The 27,500-nt window shown below is 42.9% G+C and overlaps 2 protein-coding genes across 2 annotated transcripts in view; one reads left to right on the top strand and one right to left on the bottom strand.

The window, feature by feature from the left end:
* The first annotated feature begins 3,311 nt into the window (after positions 1-3,311).
* On the top strand, positions 3,312-13,824 carry LOC307039880 (muscarinic acetylcholine receptor M4-like). Its single transcript, XM_079682314.1, has 4 exons — positions 3,312-3,663; positions 3,760-4,134; positions 4,319-4,609; positions 13,185-13,824. Exons 1-4 carry the CDS (start codon positions 3,350-3,352, stop codon positions 13,465-13,467), a joined length of 1,263 nt encoding a protein of 420 aa, XP_079538440.1. The 5' UTR covers positions 3,312-3,349; the 3' UTR covers positions 13,468-13,824.
* Positions 13,825-17,971: 4,147 nt separating this feature from the next.
* The window catches only part of mdkb (midkine b), an 11,810-nt gene continuing 2,281 nt past the window's right edge, over positions 17,972-27,500 (bottom strand). Inside the window, exons 2-5 of the mRNA XM_079682315.1 lie at positions 21,607-21,692; positions 20,380-20,553; positions 19,582-19,740; positions 17,972-18,247 (exon numbers count right to left, since the gene is read on the bottom strand). Of these exons, the coding sequence (XP_079538441.1) occupies positions 18,228-18,247; positions 19,582-19,740; positions 20,380-20,553; positions 21,607-21,691 (438 nt within the window). The 5' untranslated portion in view covers position 21,692 and the 3' untranslated portion in view covers positions 17,972-18,227. The remainder of the gene's footprint in view (positions 18,248-19,581; positions 19,741-20,379; positions 20,554-21,606; positions 21,693-27,500) is intronic.

Raw genomic sequence — 27,500 nt, 5'->3', positions numbered from 1 at the left:
CCTAGCATCGACCGAACGTGAAAATGGGCGCCGCATCAAGGCTACGTCCTGCAGTGAAAAGTTGAGATTGTATAACTTTTCATCCCTGAGGTCTCGAGACACTACCTGAAGAATTTGGAGTCGATCGGATCAAATTCCCAGGAGGATAAATATAAATAAATCGCGTTTTTTTACACCCTAGATATACGTTGCGATTTTCATTCGTTTACGTCAGTGGTTCTCAAACTTTTTCTGTCAGGCCCCCCTTTTGGAGAAATTCGGGCCCCCCAACACAAATAGTCACGTAATGGGCCAAGTTAACATTTATTAAAATACATCAATATGAACGTGAGCATTCCTTTAAAAGATCCCTTTGCTGGAACAATAAGTTATAATAATTTGCCACTTTGCAATCAAAGTGGGGGGGTTGGGGGGGTAGGGGGGCGCACCAGCGGTAATTCAAGTTTAAAAGTCTTATTAGATCAAATAAATAATAAGAAATTGTTTCAAGAGCCGTTATTTATTTTGGTCTCTTGGCTTTCATGTCTATTGGCTTCTTAAAAGCAGCGGGGAGAAGCTGCTGAACTTCTGTTGTCTTTCGCCGGGCTCCGGTGATTGGCAAATCTGGGTGATGCTCTGATATGATGTAGCATGTTTGACGTGTGTTTCCATTAGCATACCACATCGCTGTGGAACAACGTCGACATACCGTCCTCGTCCGATCCACCACTCGCACTCCATCGTTATTGTAGTCCACAGGGAACCCGAAATGTTCCCACAGCTGATTTAAAAGAAGCAGGTGGGTTCTAGCTCTTGTGTGTTTTCGGAACTCGCCATACTAACTTTTCTTCTTCTTGTATTTTGTTCGTTTTGTTGTGTGCAAACTGCTTTTAGGTGCAATACCGCCCCCTGGATTATAAATAGTGTAATGGATACTGCCCTGAATGAAATACTTTTTTCCCACTCGACTCGTAAAAAAAAGGCGTATTCGTCGTGTGACTACATGTTCCGAACCGTGACGTCCGAACCGTGACGTCCGAACCGTGACGTCCGAACCGTGACGTCCGAACCGTGACGGTACGGGACGAATACGGATACCGTTACACCCCTAGTTTTTTGTGTGTTTTGTGTGTGTTGTGTGTGTTGTGTGTGTTTTGTGTGTGTTGTGTGTGTTTTGTGTGTTGTGTGTGTGTTGTGTGTTTTGTGTGTGTTGTGTGTGTATTGTGTGTGTTTTGTGTGTTGTGTGTGTGTTGTGTGTGTTGTGTGTGTGTTGTGTGTTGTGTGTGTGTTTTGTGTGTTTTGTGTGTGTTGTGTGTGTGTTGTGTGTGTTTTGTGTGTTGTGTGTGTGTTTTGTGTGTTTTGTGTGTTGTGTGTGTGTTGTGTGTGTTTTGTGTGTGTTGTGTGTTTTGTGTGTGTTGTGTGTGTTGTGTGTGTTTTGTGTGTTGTGTGTGTGTTTTGTGTGTTTTGTGTGTGTTGTGTGTGTTTTGTGTGTGTTGTGTGTGTGTTGTGTGTGTTTTGTGTGTTTTGTGTGTTTTGTGTGTGTTGTGTGTGTTGTGTGTGTTTTGTGTGTGTTGTGTGTGTTGTATGTGTTTTGTGTGTGTTGTGTGTGTTGTGTGTGTTTTGTGTGTTGTGTGTGTGTTGTGTGTGTTTTGTGTGTGTTGTGTGTGTGTTGTGTGTTTTGTGTGTTGTGTGTGTGTGTGTGTTTTGTGTGTTGTGTGTGTGTTGTGTGTGTTTTGTGTGTTGTGTGTGTGTTGTGTGTTTTGTGTGTGTTGTGTGTGTGTTTTGTGTGTTGTGTGTGTGTTGTGTGTGTTTTGTGTGTGTTGTGTGTGTGTTGTGTGTTTTGTGTGTGTTGTGTGTGTTGTGTGTGTTGTGTGTGTTTTGTGTGTTTTGTGTGTGTTGTGTGTGTTTTGTGTGTGTTGTGTGTGTGTTGTGTGTTGTGTGTGTTGTGTGTGTTGTGTGTGTTTTGTGTGTTGTGTGTGTGTTGTGTGTGTTTTGTGTGTGTTGTGTGTGTGTTGTGTGTTTTGTGTGTGTTGTGTGTGTTGTGTGTGTTGTGTGTGTTTTGTGTGTGTTGTGTGTGTTGTGTGTGTTTTGTGTGTTGTGTGTGTGTTGTGTGTGTTTTGTGTGTGTTGTGTGTGTGTTGTGTGTTTTGTGTGTGTTGTGTGTGTTGTGTGTGTTGTGTGTGTGTTGTGTGTGTGTTGTGTGTGTTTTGTGTGTGTTGTGTGTGTTTTGTGTGTGTTGTGTGTGTTTTGTGTGTGTTGTGTGTGTTGTGTGTGTTGTGTGTGTTGTGTGTGTGTTGTGTGTGTTTTGTGTGTGTTGTGTGTGTTGTGTGTGTTGTGTGTGTTTTGTGTGTTGTGTGTGTTGTGTGTGTGTTTTGTGTGTGTTGTGTGTGTTTTGTGTGTGTTGTGTGTGTTGTGTGTGTTGTGTGTGTTGTGTGTGTGTTGTGTGTGTTTTGTGTGTTGTGTGTGTTGTGTGTGTTGTGTGTGTGTTTTGTGTGTGTTGTGTGTGTTTTGTGTGTGTTGTGTGTGTTTTGTGTGTGTTGTGTGTGTTGTGTGTGTTGTGTGTGTTGTGTGTGTGTTGTGTGTGTTTTGTGTGTGTTGTGTGTGTTGTGTGTGTTGTGTGTGTTGTGTGTGTTGTGTGTGTTGTGTGTGTGTTTTGTGTGTGTTTTGTGTGTGTTGTGTGTGTTTTGTGTGTGTTGTGTGTGTTGTGTGTGTTGTGTGTGTTGTGTGTGTGTTGTGTGTGTTTTGTGTGTTTTGTGTGTGTTGTGTGTGTTGTGTGTGTGTTTTGTGTGTGTTTTGTGTGTGTTGTGTGTGTTTTGTGTGTGTTGTGTGTGTTGTGTGTGTTGTGTGTGTTTTGTGTGTGTTGTGTGTGTGTTGTGTGTGTTGTGTGTGTTTTGTGTGTGTTGTGTGTGTGTTGTGTGTGTTTTGTGTGTGTTGTGTGTGTGTTGTGTGTGTTTTGTGTGTGTTGTGTGTGTTTTGTGTGTGTTGTGTGTGTGTTGTGTGTGTTTTGTGTGTGTTGTGTGTGTTTTGTGTGTGTTGTGTGTGTGTTGTGTGTGTTGTGTGTGTTTTGTGTGTGTTGTGTGTGTGTTGTGTGTGTTGTGTGTGTTTTGTGTGTGTTGTGTGTGTTTTGTGTGTGTTGTGTGTGTTTTGTGTGTGTTGTGTGTGTGTTGTGTGTGTTGTGTGTGTGTTGTGTGTGTTGTGTGTGTTTTGTGTGTATATTTTCATGGTTGTCGCTCACTTTGCGAGCAGGGGCTGTTCTTTCTCCTTTGTGTTTCCTGTTCAAAGTTTAGAGTTTTAAATACAGTTATTTAAATGCTTTCAAAAACCAGAGGCGTTTTTCTTGTCGTTAAAACCTGCTGCCTACATTACCCACAATGCACCGGCATCTGTGTGTTTTTCCAGGGATCATGGGAGGGGACCTGAACGCCTCCCTGTGGCTCCGCCCCTGCGTGAACGCCTCCTCCTGTCATCCAATCAGAGCGTCCTCCTGGCCCTACAATACCGTCCAGCTGGTCCTCATCGCCGTGGCGACAGCCTCCCTGAGCGTCGTCACGGTGACGGGCAACACGCTGGTCATCCTGTCGGTGAAGGTGAACCCTCGCCTGCGCAGCGTCAACAACTACTTCCTGTTGAGCCTGGCGGTGGCCGACCTGCTGGTGGGGCTGCTGTCCGTCAGCCTGTTCTCTCTGTACGGTGCTCAGCTATTATACATGTTCTGTTGGAGCAGCCATTTCTACGCTAAAGCTTAAGGATTCAAGGCTTTTGTTATCATTTGTGTCCATAGCTACGTGCTGATTGGCCGCTGGCCGCTGGGCCCCGCCTCCTGCGACCTCTTCCTGGTCCTGGACCACGGGGTGGGCGGCTCCTCGGTGCTCCACCTGCTGCTCATCAGCCTGGACCGCTTCCTGTGCGTGTGGCGGCCGCTCAGCTACCCGCGGCGCCGCAGTGCTAACACAGCGAGGGTCATGATTGGCTGTGCCTGGCTCCTCCCCTTCCTGCTCTGGACCCCCTCCATCCTGAGCTGGCAGAGCAGCGGGGGGGAACGTCTGGTCCCGGACGGAGAGTGCTTCCTGCAGCTGATCTCCAGCCCCATCGCCACGCTCGCAACAACGCTGCCCTCCTTCTTCCTGCCTGCCCTCACCATGGTGGCCCTCTACAGGTGAGACACACACACACACACACACACACACACACACACACACACACACACACACACACACACACACACACACACACACACACACACACACACACACACACACACACACACACACACACACACAGAGAGACAGACACCTTACCTTACCTTACCTTACCTTACCTCACCTCCTCTCCTCGTACAGCCGTCTCTCGGTGGCGAGTCGTGGCAGATTGAGCGTTCGCCCGGCGACTTCCAGCCCCTCGATCAAGGACTTCCTGTTGAAGCGGCGCCGCAGCGTGGTGAGCAGAGAGCCCGCCTCCGACGTGTCTCTGAACCAATCAGAAAGCAGCACGCCCAAGTATGGGAGTAGCAGGAAGACGTCCAGGAGTCCTGCGGCGGACACTCGTATCAAAGACTCCGACAAGATTGAGACAGACTCTTCGTCCAACGCAGACGCCAACAAGACGACGTTCTCCACCTTCAGCAGCTTCAGGTTTGTGGGGGAAACTCACTGAGACAAACCCGCACAGAGGGAACAAGTCACACATCCTTTACTCAAGCAGAAGTACAGATACTCCTAGGGATGGGTACCGAGCCCCGGTATTAAACGGGCCCGGGGCTGAATTATTAAAGACCGTGTTACCATTAAGCTCTGACGTTAGCGGTCTTTTTATCGGTACTGGACGCGTCTATCGTTATTCCAACCCAGTTTAGATTTAACCACGCCCACTTCCGCATTACGCAATAACGTAGCTTTAGCGTCATAGACTTCATCTTCGGCAGTTATATCGGTCGCGGTGTAAAGCAGGATATTGAATAGTTGTTTTTTGTCTTTCCAAAGGATTTGTAGACTGAAAGTAAACGATCCAGAATCCTGAGATTGTATTACTGGTGTTTTATCATCTCAGCTGGTGTAAGAGCAGAATATTGAATATAACCTTGACTATTACTGTGTAGCCTACTTCATTTATCTGACAGCATTATTTAATGATACTATTATATATATACACACATTTATAAACATATATATATATATATAAACACACACTTATATGTACTCACACATGTATTTATTCATTTATACACACAGATGTATTCATTCATTTATACACACACACTCACATATATACACTTTACATTAATTAATTTGTACACACACACATACATATATATATAAACAAAACAACACAATATAATAAAAACAGTTGCAATAATAACATAATATGGTATGATCAATTCTCAATTAAAAGATATTTTTCAAAATCAATATTGGTGGGGGCTCTTTTGAAAAAGATAATCAATAACACCGCCTGACAGTTGTTGCAGATTATACAGCATACTTGTTACTTACACACATGTGCCATGATCGGAATGATCTTGTCTTGTACCTTTACTCAAGTACAAGATCTTATCACTTCTTACACCCCTGGAAAGCACTTTTATGTAAAGGAATACATTTTTATAAATGTCCCAACATTTCATTTTTACATGGCAAAACGTTAATATGTTATTAATGTTAAAATAGACATTTATAACATATTATAAATGTCTATAAAATATTAAATAAACGTTAACATGTTACATGACAAACAAAAAAACGAAACATTATATATAGGCTATATATACAGATGTTTGCTAATGTATCCCTCTTATATCCATCAGGAATTAATATTAAATGATGAATTAACATTACCTCAGCACTGCATAAGTGTGGTCGTCAGTCATATTGACAAAGAAGCACTATTATATTGTATATTATGCAGCGTTTATAAGGACGGTATTTTGCTTGTCAGATTCAGATTTCGCGGGTGTGCCGTGTCTATGACGCTCTCGCGTAGAGCTACGTCGATCCTTGCGTAATGCGGAAGTGGGCGTGGTTAAATCTAAACTGGGTTGGAATAACGATAGACGCGTACTGGACAGTGGCCAGCCGTGACTTTTATACCTAGGCCCTCTGACCCCCACCCCTTCCCTCGAGTTATTACGTCACAGCGTATACTTCAGCGGAATATCAAAACAACGGCCCGGGGTGCAAAACGCATTAATGAAAGCGACCCTCTACCACACAGAACAACACCTGTAAATAACCCTATTGTGTTCTTTGAAATTGAAAAGGATATTGCATTGTGTTTGTTACTTTCGTTGCAGTTGTATGTCTTAAGTGTCATTTGGCATGCTTTTATTTTGAAGGCGAGTTAACGATGTTGACAGGAAGTTGTTGTTGCTATGGAAACAAGAAAAGTTTCACAGCGGGCGAAACTTGTCATAAAGTCCGCGATAATAACACCCACACATTTAGAGGGAAGATATGATTGGTCAATTGACCTTTCGCAAAGCCACGCCCCTAAATGCCCGTTGTCCAATCATATTCGATCAGGTGCGCGGCTCCCTGTGGAAGTCCGACAAGCTTAGGGTTCAAATTCATTGCGAAAATGGTGAAGCATTGTGCTTATGGTCTTTGCAAATCGGATAGCAGATATCCCATAAGCTTAGAGGGGGGGGGGGGGTGATATTTTACCCGTTTCCTAAACCCAAAACCCGAGAGGAGAGATGCCGCCAGTGGATAAAGAAATGCGGCAGGCCCCATGCCCAGCTGAATATGGCGAATATCAACAAACACAAATACGTTTACTCCAAGGTAAATACGTGCTAACGTAGCTAGCTAGCTAGCAAAGATTACATTCACAAATTAACTAACTAATTTAATGAACTAATTTCACTAACTAACGTTAGCTAAAGTCACACGACTACAGCTGTAAGCTGTGTGCTTCTAGGTCGTTTTGACCATGTATATCACTTGATGCATAATAATGTCTGAACAGCTGAGCTCCGTTATTAGTCTACCTGTGGTCAAAGTACAAACAAGAAAGCCAACAGGCAATCATTCATTTATATTTTGCTTTAATCTTTGTAGCATTTTGTTAATGGAAAGCCTACTGCCGACTTCCCTAATCCTGCTGCACAAGTGGGCACCCCGCCCCCCACAAAGGAACAACAAGGTGGATGCAGAAAGCCACCAAGGAAACGGTAGCTAACTTTAGACAAACTACAACATTTAATGCCTCTTGTGATTGTATTGTTTTATTCCAAAATAATAATAAGAATTCCGTCGAATATGACATACAGCTCATGTGGTTTTTCACTCTTGCACTGCAACCTGTATGCAAGTGCCTCTATTGATGTTGTGCCTCCCTCTTTTCTAATGTTCATACTGTGGATATAACCCTCCATAGCGTATTGTAGCCCCTTTTGTCGGGACCTGGAGGATATTGCTGCGTTATTGCTCCAAAATGAGTCTGTTAAGGCGACTCCGACGTTACGGAGACCCTCCATTATGGCTTTGTTTAACGCATCTGCCTCTCAGCTTGTCGGACAAGCAACAGTAACCAAGGGGGGGCGTGGCTTTGCGAAAGTTCAATTGTACTGTCATTTGACATTACTCTCTCGTTCAGTTACTATAGCTGGGCCCTCTATGAATTCATAGCTGGACCGCCTGGACGTCCAACAGCTCCTCTCTTCACAGTAACTCGCAGAGACGAGCTTCTTTCATTTAACCCTTCACAACAGAAACTGAATAGGCAGATTCGAAGGATTTATTTCTTTGGAAATGTTATTTTAAATACAATTAAATCAAGTTATTTTGGTAAAACTAATGAAAAATATAACAAACAAAAAATATTAAGTAAAATATTAAAAAATATATATATTTTTTAATGTTTTTAAATATTATTTTGTAGAATATCTTAGGGCCCTCACAGAGAGCCTAGAGGGCCCTGACGGCTCTCCACTGGTACTGGAGACATGTACAAAATATATGTCATATGTATTATTGCTACACAAACTTTATATTTCAGTTTTAGTTTCGCCAACTCCGTTTCTATCAATCAATCAATCAATGTTTATTTATATAGCCCAATATCACAAATTTTACATTTGTCTCAGTGGACTTCACAGTTTGTACAGAATATCAGTATGACAATACGACACCCTCTGTCCTTAGACCCTCTGTCCTTAGACCCTCACATCGTACAAGGAAACACTTCCGGAGAAAACCCACAGTTTAAAGGGGAACATGGAGAAACCTCAGGGAGAGCAACAGAGAAGGGATCCCTCTCCCAGGACGGACAGACGGGCAATAGATGCCGTGTGTAAATTGAAAAGATAATACATTTACAACATAGGTAGACTGAATGTTTGGAAATGCATGTGTGTATAATAGGAAGATGAATCCACGAGGATATCCATCCAGGACTTATGATCCAGGACCACAGCCACGACTCAAGATCCAGGACTCGCGATCCATGACACAGGACCGCAGGATCATCCATGACTCCGGATCCCGGCGTATATAGACACCAAAAAGAAAGAGATTTGGGGAAGCTGGGTTAATGGGAACATGAGAGTACACAGGTATAGACAGAGAGAAGGAAGAAGTAAGATGTCCCCCGACAAACTAAGCCTATATCAGCAAAACTAGGGGCTGAATCTAATCAGCCCTAACTATAAGCTTTATCAAAAAGGAAGGTCTTAAGCGCACTCTTAAAAACGGATAGGGTGTCTGCCGCCCGAACACAAACTGGAAGCTGATTCCACAAAAGTGGAGCTTGATAAGAAAAGGCTCTGGCTCCCATTGTACTTTTAGAGACTCTAGGAACAACCAACAACCCTGCATTCTAGGAACGCAATGCCCTAGTAGGACAGTAGGGTATAATGAGTTCTTTAAGGTAAGATGGCGCCTGCCCATTAAGGGCTTTGTAGGCAAGAAGAAGAATTTTAAATTCTATCCTGTGTTCTATAGGGAGCCAGTGTAAGGCAGCCAGAACAGGAGTAATGTGGTCCCTTTTCCTAACTCTGGTTAGTACACGAGCTGCAGCATTTTGAATCAGCTGAAGCGACTTGACTGACTTCTTGGTACACCCTGATAATAAGGAGTTACAATAATCCAGCCTTGAAGTAACAAATGCATGGACTAGTTTCTCTGCATCGTTTTGAGGCAAGATATGCCTGATTTTTGCAACGTTACGTAGATGGAAGTAGGCGGTCCTTGAAATTGATTTTATGTGGGCGTTAAAGGATAAATCCTGATCAAATATAACACCAAGATTCCTTACAGTCTCACTGGAGGCCAAATGAATGCCATCCATAGTTAGTATATCTTTAGATAATTTGTTTCGTAGATTCTTCGGGCCAAGTACAATAACTTCAGTTTTGGTCGTGTTTAACATCAAAAAATGTAAGGTCATCCACGTTTTTAAGTCCTTGAGGCAGTCTTGAATTTTATTTCGATGATTAATTTCATCAGGCTTGATTGATAAATATAGTTGAGTATCATCCGCATAACAATGAAAGTTTACAGAATGATTCCTTATAATATTGCCTAACGGAAGCATATATAGGGTGAACAAAATAGGTCCAAGCACTGAGCCCTGTGGCACTCCTTGGCTAACTTTGGTTTGCATGGAAGATTCATCGTTGACACGTACAAACTGAGAGCGTTCAGATAGATAGGACCTAAACCAGCCTAAAGCAGTTCCCTGTATGCCAACTAAGTGCTCTAGTCTTTGCAATAGGATATCATGGTCAATAGTATCAAATGCAGCACTGAGATCGAGCAAGACAAGAATAGAGACAAGTCCCTTGTCTGAGGCTATTAGAATGTCATTAGTGACTTTAACCAGAGCTGTCTATGTGCTATGTTGTGTTCTAAAGCCAGACTGAAAATCTTCAAATAAATCATAGTTTCTTAAGTAATCACACAGCTGTTTTGCGACTGCTTTCTCAAGAATTTTTGAGAGGAACGGAAGATTAGAAATAGGTCTATAGTTGGCTAAAACCTCTGGATCGAGGTTGTGCTTTTTAAGAAGCGGTTTTATCACTGCTACTTTGAATGATTGTGGAACATAGCCTGATAATAAAGACATATTCATAATATTTAATAAAGAAGTGCTAATTAATGGAAAAACTTCTTTTAACAGCTTAGTTGGAATTGGGTCTAAGATACACGTTGATGGTTTAGAAGAGAGAATCATTGAATTTAATTGTTCAAGGTTTATGGCTGAAAAGCATTCTAGTTTACTATCTAGTGTAATATTAGAACTTAGGTTTCCGGGAGCTGTTGATAACACTATACTGGTCAAAGGCAAGAGGTCATTGATTTTGTTTCTAAGAGTAACAATTTTATCGTTAAAAAAGCACATCAAATCATTCCTACTGAGTGCTATGGGAATAGAAGGCTCAGTCGAGCTGTGGCTCTCTGTCAGCCTGGCTACAGTGTTGAAAAGAAATCTTGCATTATTCTTATTCTCATCTATTAATGAAGAGTAGTATGCTGCTCTCGCTTTACGCAGTGCTTTCTTATATTCATTGAGAGTAATATGCCAAATTAAACGAGATTCTTCAAGTTTAGTGGAACGCCATATCCTTTCAAGTTGTCTCGACTTTTGCTTTATTTTGCGGGTTTGGGCATTATGCCATGGAGCTAATCTATGTTGTTTTATTTTCTTCTTTTTCAAAGGAGCAACAGAGTCTAATTTTATTCGCAGCGCATCTGTAGCACTATCAACAACATGATCAATTTGGGGTGGTGTACATTTTGTATAAGTTTCCTCCCCTACATGCAGACATGCTATCGAGTTAAGTATTGGTGGAATCTCTTCCTTAAATGTGGCTATAGCACTAACAGATAGGTTTCTGCTGCAGGAGCTTTTGGCTAATGCTTTGTAGTCTAGTAACAGTACTTCAAAAGTTACTAAGAAATGGTCGGATAAAGCAGGATTATGCGGTTCGACTAATAGTTGCTCAATTTCAATACCATAAGTCAGAACAAGGTCGAGAGTGTATAGCAGTGGGTTGGTTTATTTACACTCTGACAGAAACCAACAGAATCTAATATAGAGTTAAATGCAACAGTAAGGCTATTTTTATCAACATGAATATTAAAGTCACCTACGATAATTACTTTATCTGTTTTAAGAACCAAAGCTGATAAAAACTCAGAGAATTCTGATAAGAATTCTGAATAAGGACCTGGTGCACGGTACACTGTAACAAATAAAATTGGCTGCAAAGTTTTCCAGGTCGGATGCGTAAGACTGAAAATGAGGCTTTCAAAGGAGGTATAATTTAATTTTTGTTTAGTATTGATAAGTAAACTTGAGTCAAAGATTGCTGCAACTCCACCTCCTCGGCCCGTGCCTCAGGCAATATGAGTATTGATATGGCTGGGTGGAGTGGCCTCATTTATGCTGACATATTCTTCATGTCTCAACCAAGTTTCAGTGAGACAGCATATATCAATATTATAATCTGATATTAAATCATTTACCAGTATTGCTTTAGATGCTAGAGATCTTATGTTTAAGAGACCACATGTAATATTCCTGTTTTGTTGCACTGTAGTAGTTGTTACATTTACTTTTATTAGGTTATTATGTATGACACCTCTATTAGGTTTTACCTTAAATTGTCCTTGGGTTAGGGTTAGGGTCACACACACACCGTTAATATTGGGTATTTTATTGGGGTCGGGATTCCTATGGATGACTGCCTAGGAGAGAGCGCAGAGAAGCGTGTAAGACTGCGACTCTGCCTCCTGGTCTCAACTCCAGTTTGTCATGGATTAAGTCCACAAAGCCCTGAAATGTTTGCCGAAATGAGATTTGCACCTTCCAAAGTAGGATGAATGCCGTCTCTCTTAATCAGACCAGGTTTTCCCCAGAAGGCTGTCCAATTATTCACGAAGCCCACATTGTTTGCTGGGCACCACCAAGACAACCAGCGCTGACATGATGACATGCGGCTATACATGTCATCATTGATCAGATTGGGGAGGGGACCAGAGAAGATTACGGTGTCCGACATTGTTTTAGCATAACTACACACCGACGCCACATTAAGTTTGGTTTCTAACATGCAAAAAGACTGCAAAATGCGTCTATGATTATTTTTTGTATTTTCGATCTCTCTCCCGTCTGTGTGCTAGGGGGCGGGGCAGTTTACACACACGCAGCTGCTACATGCAGCAACACAACACACACACACACACACACACACACACGGAGGAGATGGCGGAGAGAACGCGTCCGAGGTGTGGTTAAATGTTACCCGTCTTGAGGTGGACAATGCTCCTTGCCAGAGTTTAGCATGTAAGGGCGGTAACACGAGCAATTTGTCTAAACATTTAGCAAAGTGCTCCACATCCAGACGGAGGAATGCCCCGGGTTCCACTGTCTTTCTAGTAGCTCTGTAGCCCCGTCCACGAGTACGTCAGGTGTTATGTATGCAAGCAGCAACACACGGAGTTAACTCAATGATACAACATGGGTTAATGATTAGAGGTAACTGAGTTATTTATTTTGTTAAAGTTTCAGCTATTCTGTTTACAGTTCTGTTATCAGATTATTTAATACGATTTGTTAAACGTTGTTGTTTATTTTGATTTGAAATATTATGTATTTAATTTAAATAAAAAGCAATGTTAGTTTTGTTCACAATTTTTTTAGTTAGTCTAAAACAATATAACAATTCTGACTTTTTCTAAAAAATCAAAAAATTCGGACTTTTTCTAAAAATCTAAAAATTCTGACTTTTTCTCAAAATTCTGACTTTTTCAAAAAAACTAAAAAAATCTGACTTTTTCCTCAAAAATCGTAATAAAATTAATAATCCCTGGTCCCCGGCTTGAGCTTGAACCTCAGGATCCATGTATCTGTGATCCTCTCCAGAATGGAAGGAGTCATCACACACAGAGCATCAACTAGTTCCTGAACAGTGTCCTTCACATGCTGATATCCAAGAGAGGGAGTTACACAGTCACAAGATGGAGGAATAGAAAGCAGTATTCAATGTTTACTTCAGATTAGCTCCACGTCAGAAATGAGCATGCTTGTCATATGTCTCTCTCCATAGAGGCTGAATCATCATGTTAATCACATAGCTATCATATGCCTCAAACAGTCCTGATGCTCTTCTAGGTCATCACACATCCTGTCATGTTCACAGCTACAGTTGATACCTTTGTTAGCATGTTGCTGTTACCCAACACTGTATGATACCGTTTTCCACCGCAGGTCTCAGGAGCGGCGGCTTCAGAGGCTCACGGCGAGGGAGAGGAGGGTGACGAAGACCATCCTCTGCATCCTGATGGCCTTCATCGTCACCTGGACGCCGTACAACGTGATGGCGGTGGTCGCCGCCTTCTGCCACGTGTGTGTGCCGGGCTTCCTCTGGACGGGGGGGTACTGGCTCTGCTACATCAACAGCGCCATCAACCCGGGCTGCTACGCCCTCTGCAACGTGACCTTCAGGAAAACCTTCCTCCGCCTGCTGCGCTGCAGGAAGAGCAGCCGGTAAAGCAGGGAACTGTGATGTGTCTTCATTCTATTCTCACATTGTAATGACTACTGATGAAGCAGCTCGGACTGACGATCAGTCAGAAACTTCCCATTGGACTCAGAGAAACCGGGACTTTCTTCAATATATTCTAGACTTTTATAGATTAATAAAAGGCAGATTAAGACACAGCTGTAGGGATGCTGGTATTGAACTGTGTTGGTTCCTGAAGGCAGCATCTCTCCGGTCCAATGAGATTCATCCATGTGATTTTGGATTATGTCAGAAAATAATCTCTGTGTCAAACTAACTGTTATGAGCAGCAGGATAATCTCCACATATTAACACCACTGTGTCATTTCTGAGGTAAAAAGCTAACTTTGGGCTATAAAGGAACTACAGCACGGTCACATGACTTCACGTCTCCACCGCTAAGCTAAAGGAGGCTAATGTTGGGCTATAAAGGAACTACAGCACGGTCACATGACTTCACGTCTCCACCGCTAAGCTAAAGGAGGCTAACTTTGGGCTATAAAGGAACTACAGCACGGTCACATGACTTCACGTCTCCACCGCTAAGCTAAAGGAGGCTAATGTTGGGCTATAAAGGAACAACAGCACGGTCACATGACTTCACGTCTCCACCGCTAAGCTAAAGGAGGCTAACTTTGGGCTATAAAGGAACTACAGCACGGTCACATGACTTCACGTCTCCACCGCTAAGCTAAAGGAGGCTAATGTTGGGCTATAAAGGAACAACAGCACGGTCACATGACTTCACGTCTCCACCGCTAAGCTAAAGGAGGCTAACGTTAAGCTATAAAGGAACTAAAGCACGGTCACATGACTTCACGTCACCACCGCTAAGCTAGAGGAGGCTAATGTTGGGCTATAAAGGAACTACAGCACGGTCACATGACTTCACGTCACCACCGCTAAGCTAAAGGTGGCTAACGTTAAGCTATAAAGGAACTAAAGCACGGTCACATGACTTCACGTCACCACCGCTAAGCTAGAGGAGGCTAATGTTGGGCTATAAAGGAACTACAGCACGGTCACATGACTTCACGTCACCACCGCTAAGCTAAAGGAGGCTAATGTTGGGCTATAAAGGAACTACAGCACGGTCACATGACTTCACGTCACCACCGCTAAGCTAAAGGTGGCTAACGTTAAGCTATAAAGGAACTAAAGCACGGTCACATGACTTCACGTCACCACCGCTAAGCTAGAGGAGGCTAATGTTGGGCTATAAAGGAACTACAGCACGGTCACATGACTTCACGTCACCACCGCTAAGCTAAAGGAGGCTAATGTTGGGCTATAAAGGAACTACAGCACGGTCACATGACTTCACGTCACCACCGCTAAGCTAAAGGAGGCTAATGTTGGGCTGTAAAGGAACTACAGCACGGTCACATGACTTCACGTCACCACCTTGTTTTTGTGCATTAATCAGACTCCAGGCTTCTTTTATGGAACAACAATGAAATCCGGAGTTCAAAAATAAAACCTTATAAACTTTCATCAACATGTGGCTGGAGCGGCCTCTCTGCGTGTTGAAGCTCTGTGATTGGATGTTTGATGCCGCAATGCACCTTGGGATATGTAGTTGACTCTTCTGTCCAGGATTCGTGTACTTCTGACCTGTTATTGAAGAAGCTAGTATCTTATATTCTTTACACAGTGTCTTTGTTTATGTTTATTAAGGATCCCAAGTAGCTTTTGCTCTTGACAAAAGCTACTCTTCCTGTGGTCCAACACTTACAACAATACAACAATAATACAACAACATTCAAGACATAAGTCCTGCATCATTAACAACATCACCAACATCAACAACATCATCAACATCATCAACATCATTAACAACATCATCAACAACATCATCACCAACATCACCAACATCACCAACATCATCAACAACATCAACAACATCATCAACAACATCATCAACATCACCAACATCATCAACATCACCAACATCATCAACATCACCAAAATCACCAACATCATCAACAACATCAACAACATCATCAACAACATCATCAACATCACCAACATCATCAACATCACCAAAATCACCAACATCATCAACAACTCCAATATGAGTGCGCTCCGAACAGTGGAGAGCGAGTCTGGCAGCCTGGTTTGGAGCTATTTGTCATTTCTGTAAATGTGTTTTTGCTGCTGATGACCATGTGACTGGACAATACTCAAGATGTGACAAACCCAGAGACTGGATGACTTGTTTCAAAGTGCTTGGTGTTACATACTTTGTACATGTTCTCTTCACAGCTATGCTCCTTCCCATTTTAGTTACGATACTTTCTATTTGCTTTGTCCACCGTAAACCAGAATCAAGAACAATGCCAAGCAGCTTAGTCTCGTCTACCTGTTCCACTGGCTGGCCAGCCGGCGTCAGGCTTAATGAGGAGGATTGCTGCCTAACACATGTCTGGATCTGAACACCATCGCTTTTGTTTTTTCAATGTTGAGTACCAGTTTGTTATTGTTGACCCAGTCTGCTATGGCTCTAATCTGTATTTTCAGTAGTTTAACTCACTGCATGTTGATGCTGTACTGTACATTGTGGAATCATCAGCATACATTATTACACTGGACTTATTTAATACGTAAGGAAGGTCATTTGTGAATATAGAATACAACAAAGGCCCAAGCGAACTCCCCTGTGGGACCCCACACTGCAACACCTTACTTTCAGAAAAGCTCCCATTGAAAAAGACTCGCTGCCTTCTCCTAGTCAGGTAGCTCTCCATCCAACACATAGCAACAGAACCAAAGCCATAGCAACAGAACCAAAGCCATAGCAACAGAACCAAAGCCATAGCAACAGAACCAAAGCCATAGCAACAGAACCAAAGCCATAGCAACAGAACCAAAGCCATAGCATTTGAGTTTGTTCTGCAGCAGACTGTGATCGATTACATCGAAAGCTGCGCTAAAGTCTAACATCACAGCTCCTACAAGCCTCCTATCATCCATGCTCTTCAACCAGTCGTCAGTCATTTGTGCAAGTGCTGTTCTTGCAGAGTGACCATCTCTATAGGCATGTTGGTAGTTCGTTGTCAGATTGTTACTTGAAAAGTAGTATTGCATTTGGGTGTATACTATTTGTTCTCTGAATTGACTTAACACTGGGAGGAGACTTGTAGGTCGACTGTTGGAACCAGCTAAGGTCTTCCTTTGACCCTCAGGTAAAGGGAGGACCTTGGCTTCCTTCCAGATCTCGGGGCACATGCCTTGCTCTAAACTTTTATTAAAAATGTGACTCAATGGCTTGGATATGTATTTGGCCGTCATTTTGAGCAGTTTCCCATCCAAGTCGTCGATCCCAGGAGATGTATCATCGGACATTGTGGTGATGATCCAACAGGAGAGATGTCCTTCAGACGCCTCACAGAGACGGAGCGAGGCTTTAACTCTTTCATTCAATTTAGTTTCTCTGGATCAACAGCACTTTCCATGAAACGTCTGATCGTGATCAACAGTATGAAGCACCTCTGTGGCTTTAATATAAACTGATTACAACCCGCTGTGGCACAGTGTTCCTGTTTTCGTGCTGTCCCTGAATGTTACATAATGCATAAATACCATTTGATTAACCTGCAATCAAAACGTTACACAAGTAAAAGTAGAAACTTTTAGCATCAAAATATACTTAAAGTACCAAACCCAAATGTAGATTTTGTACTTGAGTCAAAGTAGAAGTACTCAGATCTTGTTCTTGAGTAAAAGTAGAAGTACTCAGATCTTATTCTTGAGTTAAAGTAGAAGTACTCATATCTTGTACCTAGTTAAAGTAGAAGTACTCAGATCTTGTACCTAGTAAAAGTAGAAGTACTCAGATCTTGTTCTTGAGTAAGTAGAAGTACTCAGATCTTGTACTTGAGTAAAAGTAGAAGTACTCAGATCTTGTACCTAGTAAAAGTAGAAGTACTCAGATCTTGTACCTAGTAAAAGTAGAAGTACTCAGATCTTGTACTTGAGTAAAAGTAGAAGTACTCAGATCTTGTTCTTGAGTAAAAGTAGAAGTACTCAGATCTTGTACTTGAGTAAAAGTAGAAGTACTCAGATCTTGTACTTGAGTAAAAGTAGAAGTACTCAGATCTTGTACTTGAGTAAAAGTAGAAGTACCAGAGTGTAGGAATACTCTGTTACAGTAAAAGTCCTGCATTCAAAATGTTCCTCAAGTGAAAGTAGAAAAGTATTCTCATCAAAATATAGTGAAAGACAGTAAAAGTAGTCATTGTGCAGATTGGTCCATTTCAGAATAATAGATATGATATGTTTTATAATGATTGATCATGAAAGTGTTCTCAAAGCTGGTAAAGGTGCAGCTAGTCTGAAGGACTTTGTATACTGCAGGGTAGCTGGTGGATTTACTCCAGGTGGAACTAAAGTCTGAATTATATCTGAAGCACATTTAGACGATCTGGTTATTATCACTGATTGATATTCATCACACATCTCAACACTCAGATCCACAGAAACACAAACCCAGAACAATGTACAGCTTTTATTTTGTTCATTTATACAAGTCTCATTTTGCAACGTCAATAATCTAAAGATTGATCCAGACGTTATCTTCAGCTACTGGGAGGAGCTACGTTAAACACTACGAGCTACAGCGCTACTGCAAACACACGGGAACAAATCAGAGCAAAGGTCGAAGGTCGGAGTGTTTCAGAGGAGTCTCGGTTTGTGACGAAGAAGAGGATCGTCAGGAGGAAGAGGAGGAAGTCATCTTCTTCTGTCCTTCAGTTGGTCTTCTTTTCCCCTGGAGGACAGACACACATTCAGACGAGTCAATAACTGAGCCCACTCAAAACCATCACTAACCCAACAGCCAGACATTATGAGTCCTGAGTCAGCATTATGAGTCCTGAGTCCTGAGTCAGCATGATGAGTCCTGAACCCTGAGTCAGCATTATGAGTCCTGAACCCTGAGTCAGCATTATGAGTCCTGAACCCTGAGTCAGCATTATGAGTCCTGAACCCTGAGTCAGCATTATGAGTCCTGAACCCTGAGTCAGCATTATGAGTCCTGAACCCTGAGTCAGCTCTATGAGTCCTGAACCCTGAGTCAGCATTATGAGTCCTGAACCCTGAGTCAGCATTATGAGTCCTGAACCCTGAGTCAGCATTATGAGTCCTGAACCCTGAGTCAGCATTATGAGTCCTGAACCCTGACCTGAGTCTGCATGATGAGTCCTGAACCCTGAGTCTGCATGATGAGTCCTGAACCCTGAGTCAGCATTATGAGTCCTGAACCCTGACCTGAGTCAGCATTATGAGTCCTGAACCCTGAGTCAGCATTATGAGTCCTGAACCCTGACCTGAGTCTGCATGATGAGTCCTGAACCCTGAGTCAGCATTATGAGTCCTGAACCCTGAGTCTGCATGATGAGTCCTGAACCCTGAGTCAGCATTATGAGTCCTGAACCCTGAGTCAGCATTATGAGTCCTGACCCCTGAGTCAGCATTATGAGTCCTGAACCCTGACCTGAGTCTGCATGATGAGTCCTGAACCCTGACCTGAGTCAGCATTATGAGTCCTGAACCCTGACCTGAGTCAGCATTATGAGTCCTGAACCCTGAGTCAGCATTATGAGTCCTGAACCCTGACCTGAGTCTGCATGATGAGTCCTGAACCCTGAGTCTGCATGATGAGTCCTGAACCCTGAGTCAGCATTATGAGTCCTGAACCCTGACCTGAGTCAGCATTATGAGTCCTGAACCCTGAGTCAGCATTATGAGTCCTGAACCCTGACCTGAGTCTGCATGATGAGTCCTGAACCCTGAGTCAGCATTATGAGTCCTGAACCCTGAGTCAGCATGATGAGTCCTGAACCCTGAGTCAGCATTATGAGTCCTGAACCCTGAGTCAGCATTATGAGTCCTGAACCCTGAGTCAGCATTATGAGTCCTGAACCCTGACCTGAGTCTGCATGATGAGTCCTGAACCCTGAGTCAGCATGATGAGTCCTGAACCCTGAGTCAGCATTATGAGTCCTGAACCCTGAGTCAGCATTATGAGTCCTGAACCCTGACTTGAGTCAGCATGATGAATGAGTATGGAATGAGCCCCCAGCCCCCCCCACAGAGCCTCACCCCTGGTCCTCTTCCCTTTGGAGGCGCAGGGCTTGGCCACCGTGACGCTGGGCTGGCACTCTGCGTTGAACAGAGCTCTCTTCAGAGTTCCTGAGCGGCTCTTCGTGTTCGTATCGGCGTCGCAGGACCCCCAGGGGGCGAACTTATACTTACAGTCGCCTGCAGAGGAAGGACACGTACTTTAATATACTTGTATATCGGTATATTGGTGTGTGTAATCAGTGTGTGTGTGTGTGTGTGTGTGTGTGTGTGTGTGTGTGTGTGTGTGTGTGTGTGTGTGTGTGTGTGTGTGTGTGTAATCAGAGTGTGTGTGTAATCAGAGTGTGTGTGTGTGTAATCAGTGTGTGTGTGTGTGTGTGTGTGTGTGTGTGTGTGTGTGTGTGTGTGTGTGTGTATGTGTGTGTGTAATCAGTGTGTGTGTGTGTAATCAGTGTGTGTGTGTGTGTGTGTGTGTGTGTGTGTGCAGTGTGTGTGTGTGTGTGTGTGTGTGTGTGTGTGTGTGTGTGTGTGTGTGTGTGTGTGTGTACAGTGTGTGTGTGTGTGTGTGTGTGTGTGTGTGTGTGTGTGTGTGTGTGTGTGCAGTGTGTGTGTGTGTGTGTGTGTGTGTGTGTGTGTGTGTGTGTGTGTGTGTGTGTGTGTGTGTGTGTGTGTGTGTGTGTGTACAGTGTGTGTGTGTGTGTGTGTGTGTGTGTGTGTGTGTGTGTGTGTGTGCAGTGTGTGTGTGTGTGTGTGTGTGTGTGTGTGTGTGTGTGTGTGTGTGTGTGTGTGTGTGTGTGTGTGTGTGTGTGTGTGACTCACTGATGTCCTTCTTCCAGTTGCAGGGCACTCTGCAGTGGATCTTGTCTCTCGTCTCACCACACGCTGCGTCTCTCAGTCCGTCTCCACAGTCTCCCTGCTCGGGGACACACTTCCCGTACTGAGTCTCTGCGGGGGGGCAGTCTGAGGGGGGGCGGGTCTTATCATGTTTACCACCTGGAGGGGGGGGGGTGACATTGGTTTAAATTGGGAAGAAGTCCGAACATTTTGACAGAAACACAGGAGTATATATTTTGGAAAAACTAATTTGGTTTGAAAAAAGTTCAGATATTTTGTGTTAAGTTTCAATTTTTTTGAAACATCAGTTGGAAATCTGCATATTTTTTACATAAGATTCAGAAATGTTTTAATATTTTGAGAGTCACATTGAGTTCAATCGGGAAAGAGTCAGAACATTTGACAGAAACATGGGAACATATTAAAAAATTGAGTTTGGAAAAAGTTCAAAATATGTTGCGTTAAAGTTCTAATATTTTGAAACGCAACATATTTTTAGATAATATTCAGAAAAGCTTTGATTATTTTCAGAGAAAAAATTGAATTGAATGCAAAAGAAAAACTCAAGATCCTTTCTATTGTGAATCAGAGATAAGTCTGAAGGTTAGACTGAGCTTCACGACGGGGCTCACATCTCTCTCAGTTCTACAGCAGTTCAGCACGACTAAACTGTGTGTGTGTGTGTGTGCGTGTGTGTGTGTGTGTGTGTGTGTGTGTGTGTGTGTGTGTGTGTGTGTTCATGATAAACTGGATAGGAGTTTTGAATCAGAGTTTAAGGGACTGCAGAGATTAAAATAGGGAACAAACTTCATGAACTTTGATATTAGTGTGTGTGCAGTGTGTATTAGTGTGTGTGCAGTGTGTATTAGAGTGTGTGTTAGTGTGTATTAGAGTGTGTGTGCAGTGTGTATTAGAGTGTGTGTTAGTGTGTATTAGAGTGTGTGTGCAGTGTGTGTGTGCAGTGTGTGTGCAGTGTGTGTGCAGTGTGTGTGCAGTGTGTGTGCAGTGTGTGTGCAGTGTGTGTGAAGTGTGTGTGCAGTGTGTGTGAAGTGTGTGTGCAGTGTGTGTGCAGTGTGTGTGCAGTGTGTGTGCAGTGTGTGTTGAAGATGTCAAACTGCAGTCGCTCATTTCTCACCAACAGGTAAACCCGGTCGTCCCACTGTTCACCTGGGGGTGAGATGCATTGTGGGAAACAGCAGGGAGATCTCTCACCTTTGTGGTTCTTGTTCCTCCGGCTGGCCTCACAGCTGAGAGTCAGCAGCAGCACGAGCAGCGTCACTGAGAACAAACCTCGCATCCTGCACACACACAACAATTACAAATCAATGAAACATTTGACATTATTATACTTCTCTGGCTTTCATTGTATTCATTGTTACATGACATGACATGACATGACAGGACATGACGTGACATGACATGACAGGACATGACGTGACATGACATGACAGGACATGACGTGACATGACAGGACAGGACATGACATGACAGGACATGACATGACAGAACATGACATGACATGACATGACATGACATGACATGACATGACATGACATGACATGACATGACAGGACATTATATGACATGACAGGACAGGACAGGACAGGACATGTCACATGTAAAGGTCCTGACACAGCAAGCAGTCACCAGAGAACACGCCGACTGTTGCGTGGGCGTGTTCTCCTGCGTCTTGGCCATGTGTCGCACTGGAACACACCGCAAAGACTTCAGCCGAGCACGTACGAACTGCGCATGCGTGAGTGGACATAACTCTCCTTACCAGCAGGCGGCGGTAGTGTGTATTCATCATTCAAAAGAGGCAACAACCGGAAGACAGAGAAGACGAACAGACTGCGTGATCTAAACAAACAACAAATAGTTTGTGCGTTCCATTTTCACTCTCGTCCATCGAAAACATGTCTCGTGCGGTAACGGAGCTATCAGCCATTGGAGCGTTGCTCGTGGAAGACATTCTCAAGCAACCGTTTGGCTTCTCATGCACTGATTCGCTAGCTGAACAGCCAATCAGAGTGATTCCTTTGTCCGACTGCCTGTGGCCGACGCACAGCCATGAAAGGCCAAATAAGGCGTGTCACGGCCGGCGGTGCGGGACACACCAAATAGAGTTTGGGCGACAGGGCACGCTTCGTCGTCCGACTCACGAAAACGGGCGATTTCGGCCTGGTGTGTCCGGGCCTTCAGACGCTTTTATCCAAAGCGACTTCCATGCTCAACACTGTGGGCAATCCCCACAGGAGCACTTTGGGGTGAAGCGTCTCAGGGACACAACGACATGCTGACTGCAGCGGGGTTTGAACCTGTGACCCCGACACCTACGGACAACCCACTGCGCCACACGCCTTCTTATCATCGTATTTTCTCCTTTGAACTATCTGTGTTTCTGCTCTAACTACTGAGTTTCACTAAGTGGATTAACAAAGGTCCGTCTGATCGGATGCTGGTGTGAGACTCTCTGTCTTACCAAACAACTGACACCAGATGCAAAACTACAAAAACAGTTACAACAAAACGTCAAAGTTATAGAAAAGTACAAAAAAAACTCCAAACTACAAAAAGAGATGCAAAAGACTAAAAAGTGATGGAGCTGGCTCAATGAACTACAAAGGTATAGAAAACTACAAACACTTTATGCAAAAGGCCTAAAAAAACACTTCAAAGAGAAGCTACAAAGATACTCAAACAACTACGAAGAGAAGCTACAAAGATACTCAAACAACTACGAAGAGTTACAAAGAACTACAAAGATACTCAAACAACTACGAAGAGTTACAAAGAACTACAAAGATACTCAAACAACTACGAAGAGAAGCTACAAAGGTACTCAAACAACTACGAAGAGTTACAAAGAACTACAAAGATGGGGAAAACAACTACGAAGAGTTAGCATAGAGTGGCGAAGTCACGCCCATCTACTTCCGGTCCATGGGACCTTATCTCGGAAAAATAATGTATTGAAGTCAATGGAGAGAGAAAACGTATCTTTCGATCCCGTTTGAATTGTGCCACGAATTACACATTTGATGTTTGTCAATTTAAAAAATCATTTCCATTTAAAAAAAGTCACAGTTTGTCGTAAAGCTGTTGAAATATAAGACAATGACAAATACGCAACTAGAAACTACATTACATTTAGCTGAGGCTTTTATACAAAGCGACTTACAGGGACATCCTCCCTGGAGTCACTGAGGGCTAAGTGCCTTACTCAAGGGCACACTCGTGGTGGAGTTCCTGGCGGGATTTGAACTCACAACCTTCCGATCTTCAGCCCACCTCACTATCCATTAGACCACCACTACAAATCCCAGAATCGCGTAAGTGATGTCACAATTGTTTTCCTCCACTAAGATCAGCTGGCTAAGATAAGATAACTTTAGCAAGATGCCTGTGTGCTTAGTACCAGGTTGTTATCATACCAGCAATGGGTCTTGCTCGTTCTTTCGCTTCCCGTCTGAAGAAAGGACCAGAGGCCTGAGGCCTGTACTACGAAGCTGGTTCAACCTAACCTGGATATGTTTGAGTTAGCCGGTTGGTCTAATCCAAAACATATGCGCTCTCGCTAAACGGTCCTACGACGCGGGTTATCAAGTGGATCGCTCAAGCCAGCAGTGTCCTATCAAGTTAGGAGCGCGTTCACATGAAAGGGGTGGTATCTGGAGCATTCGACCAATCACAAACATGGAGAAGCGTACTGACAGCGCAGCGTCATACTTCCTGAATGAAAAGTCCACTATAATATTAGACATATGAAGAAGTTAAACTTTAAACATCCATGACTGAAACACTTGATCCAGGATCAAAGCCACATAGCTGCACCTGCAAGGTGAACACAGCTGGTAACAGAACAAGTGTTTGAATGCGTACATGAACAGGTTTATGATATCACTGCCCCGTCTAAGACACCATCTGACTTTCATTACATTTGACTCGAGTGTTTCCTCAACTTAATGTGTTGCTTCAAATAATCCTTCTGCATCCAGTATGTGACACTGTGAGTGTTGCACGGCCAGATACGGCTCAGCTGACTCAGATAAGGAGATGATACATTATGATGTGATATGCCGCGGACTGTACTTAATGTTACTCTGATCCGGTTACTTATGTTGTGGCAGATATTTAAGTAAGTTTTCTTAACGCTAATGTTCTAATAGTCAGATTGCTCTGAAGATGGGAGGTGATATTCTATTCATGTTCACGTTCACACGGTCAGTGATTTTTGCCGGCCGTCTTTCTGCAACGGCAGCTTTTCTGTATTTCCTTTCTCCTGTAATATGACTTGATTGCTTTAAACTCCGCACACTGAGCTCTGATTGGTCAGCAGGAAGTGCTTTCACTGAGTTGAGCTCTTAGCCTGCAACCTAACCTGCTCCGGGGCAGGTTAGCCGCTCAGCATAAGTTACCATGGAGATCTAGCCCGCTAAAAAGAGAACCAGTTTCGTAGGACCGGTGTCAGTACCATATCTGCTCGGGTGTATTTCCGTCATATCCGTCATATTGTACGGCAACTCAAGATACTGTGTTTGTTGAAACAGATCACCTTGTATTGTTTTTGTTTCCCAGCAATAATACGACAGCTGTTTTGTAAATCCTAGTGGTTTGTGCCAACTGAATGTAAACGTAGCTACTAATACCACGCCCTGAGTCCAGTCTCTAGTGATGATGGTGTATCTGTAGGAACATTTTTGAAATATCCAATTCTCAAATAAAACTGGATGTTAACAAAAGATTGATGCTTGTTTATTATCTCAATGTTTTTACCCTTCCTCTGAATGTCCTCTGTTTGTATACGTGGAGTTACATTAGGCATTAGATGAAAACTGGAGTTAAACAAAGAACCTACATTATGTTCAGTGGATTCAAGGATTCTTAACATCCAAAAAAACACATCCATTGTGTCATTATTTAAATTTTAAAAATAAACAAACACATTGTTGGAGTTTTAAAGAATTCCTTTTTAATTGAGAAAAAATACTAAAAGCTAAATAAAACATTAAACATAATGATAAAATAACAACCTGAAAGATATTCTATCTACACATTTCGTAATTATCTAATCTAGTGGCCTTATAAAAGTGTTGGCTAAAGTTACGCAGAATATATATATTTTTTAATTGTAAATAATTAGAAACATTATTTATGTGCACAAGTACATAAATATAAAAAAGGTCCAAATGCGGGAATAAGTATAAACAGTGAATGTATAAATAAATACATGCAAACATATGAAAAAATAAATGAATAGGGAAAGTAAATGAGATACTGAGAAACAAATAGCTACAGAAAAAGAAATAAAAATTAGTACATAAATGTGTCATACTTAAATTAGTATTCATTTCTATTGTATTTCACTGTTCCTATTATTAACATTATTATTATTATTATTATTATTATTATTATTTCTTTCTTTTAAATCTATTTCCCGTGTCAGTTTTGGGACCCCACACATAACAAGCTGTCTTTGCTCAGGCGGAAGACACATGGCATGTAATGACATCTGCTGACCAGAGGAGGGCGCTCCGTCCCAGCGCTGGGAGCAGAGGGAGGTGAGTTGCCGTACATTATGACGGATATGACGGATGACGGATGCGACGGAAATACACCCGAGCAGATATGGTACCCCGAGCAGATATGGTACCCCGAGCAGATATGGTACCTACACCGGAAAGCCCGAGTTTTCCCTGAAGTTAGCCGGCTAAGAGAACATCCTGCTTCGTAGTATACCCCCCTGGAGTGGCTGGATCCAGTTAGCTACCTAGCTAGTAGCAAGCACGTTAGTTAGCATTACAGCCTTGTCATTTATTAGCCTTAACATGAAGTAACATTAAGTAACCCAACATGTTAAACAGTAAGACTAGTATTCATATTTCGTGAACCCTTTGAAGAATACTGTCACCGGTGTGATCATTCTATAATACACAATTTAAGCCCGGGGGAGACATGCTAACGCTAACGCTAGCATCGGCGATCGCCGATCTTTTCTACTTCACGCTATCTGCACAAATGGTTGACATTAAACATTAAAAAGACCAGGCAGTTCAGAGAGAATCAAAGGCAGGCAGGCAGGCAGCTTTGCATGACATTCTTCTGGATGTGATTCATTGTGGTGAAAGTGAGGGAAGTCAATCCTTTTGTTGACAAGACAGTAGTGACGGCCATCTTGGTGACGTGTGTTGTTCTGTGAGACCAGAGATGTAGTTCATTCAGCGTTTCACACAAACAAAAGTGTTACTTCACAGTTTTACGACACATCTTTTTCTTTTTGACTTGCAAAATTATCTTTTAAATTGACAAACATCATATGTGTAATTCGTGGCACAATTCAAACGGGATCGAAAGATAATCTTTCTCTCTCCGTTGACTTCAAAACATCATTTTTCCTAAATAAGGTCCCATGGAGGTCCACCGGAAGGGGAGGGACTTCGCCTCTCTATAAGAACTACAAGCAGTTACAAAAAGAACTACAAATAACTACAAAGATAGGGAAGACAACTACGAAGAGTTACATAAGAACTACAAAGATGGGGGAGCAGCTCTTTGTCTCTGAATCCTCAGGAATATTCAGTTTGATTTGTAATCCCGTGTTGTTGAGGCCGACCTGATCGAGCAGATGGTCCACATCTAGTCCAGACCCCCCCCCCCCCCCCCCCCACCTTAACCCAGTAATCTGAGTATGGGGGGGATTATAGAAGTGGGCTAATGTATGCAGATAGTGTTCCTCTTTCTCTCCACTTCTTCTGATTGCTCACAGATTGTCCGTCGTGCGGAGCGGAGACGTCGTGCGGAGTCAATGAAGAGATGCAGAGGACACTACTGGAACGTTATGAAGCTCATAAAACACAACTACAAGAGTTACAACGCCACACTTCGAACACTTCGAAGACATGCAACACGCTTTAGAAACCCACTAAAACATGAAGCCGTACGAAGAGAAGAACTTCACAGATACAGAAACCCTGGGGTTAGAGAGGCTCCACTTCTTCTTATTCCTCACAGATGTAGTGCAGAGTCATTTACCCACAATGCCCCTCTCTGCCCGGCTGTTGTGATTGTGCATGAAATGACAGGCTCTTCTTTCAGGGTCCATTAAA

The sequence above is a fragment of the Notothenia rossii genome (assembly GCF_949606895.1).
Source record: "Notothenia rossii genome assembly, chromosome: 5".
In the NCBI taxonomy this organism is placed as follows: domain Eukaryota; kingdom Metazoa; phylum Chordata; class Actinopteri; order Perciformes; family Nototheniidae; genus Notothenia; species Notothenia rossii.
Note: the sequence above shows the minus strand (reverse complement) of the source record. Positions and strands in the feature narration are given on the sequence as shown.

Bases quoted from the DNA above. Each gene is read 5' to 3' on its own strand.
- LOC307039880 (XM_079682314.1), top strand. From the start codon at position 3,350: ATGCACCGGCATCTGTGTGTTTTTCCAGGGATCATGGGAGGGGACCTG. The intron at 3,664-3,759 runs GTACGGTGCTCA...TTGTGTCCATAG, and splicing joins TCCGTCAGCCTGTTCTCTCT to CTACGTGCTGATTGGCCGCT. The intron at 4,610-13,184 runs GTTTGTGGGGGA...TTTCCACCGCAG, and splicing joins TCCACCTTCAGCAGCTTCAG to GTCTCAGGAGCGGCGGCTTC.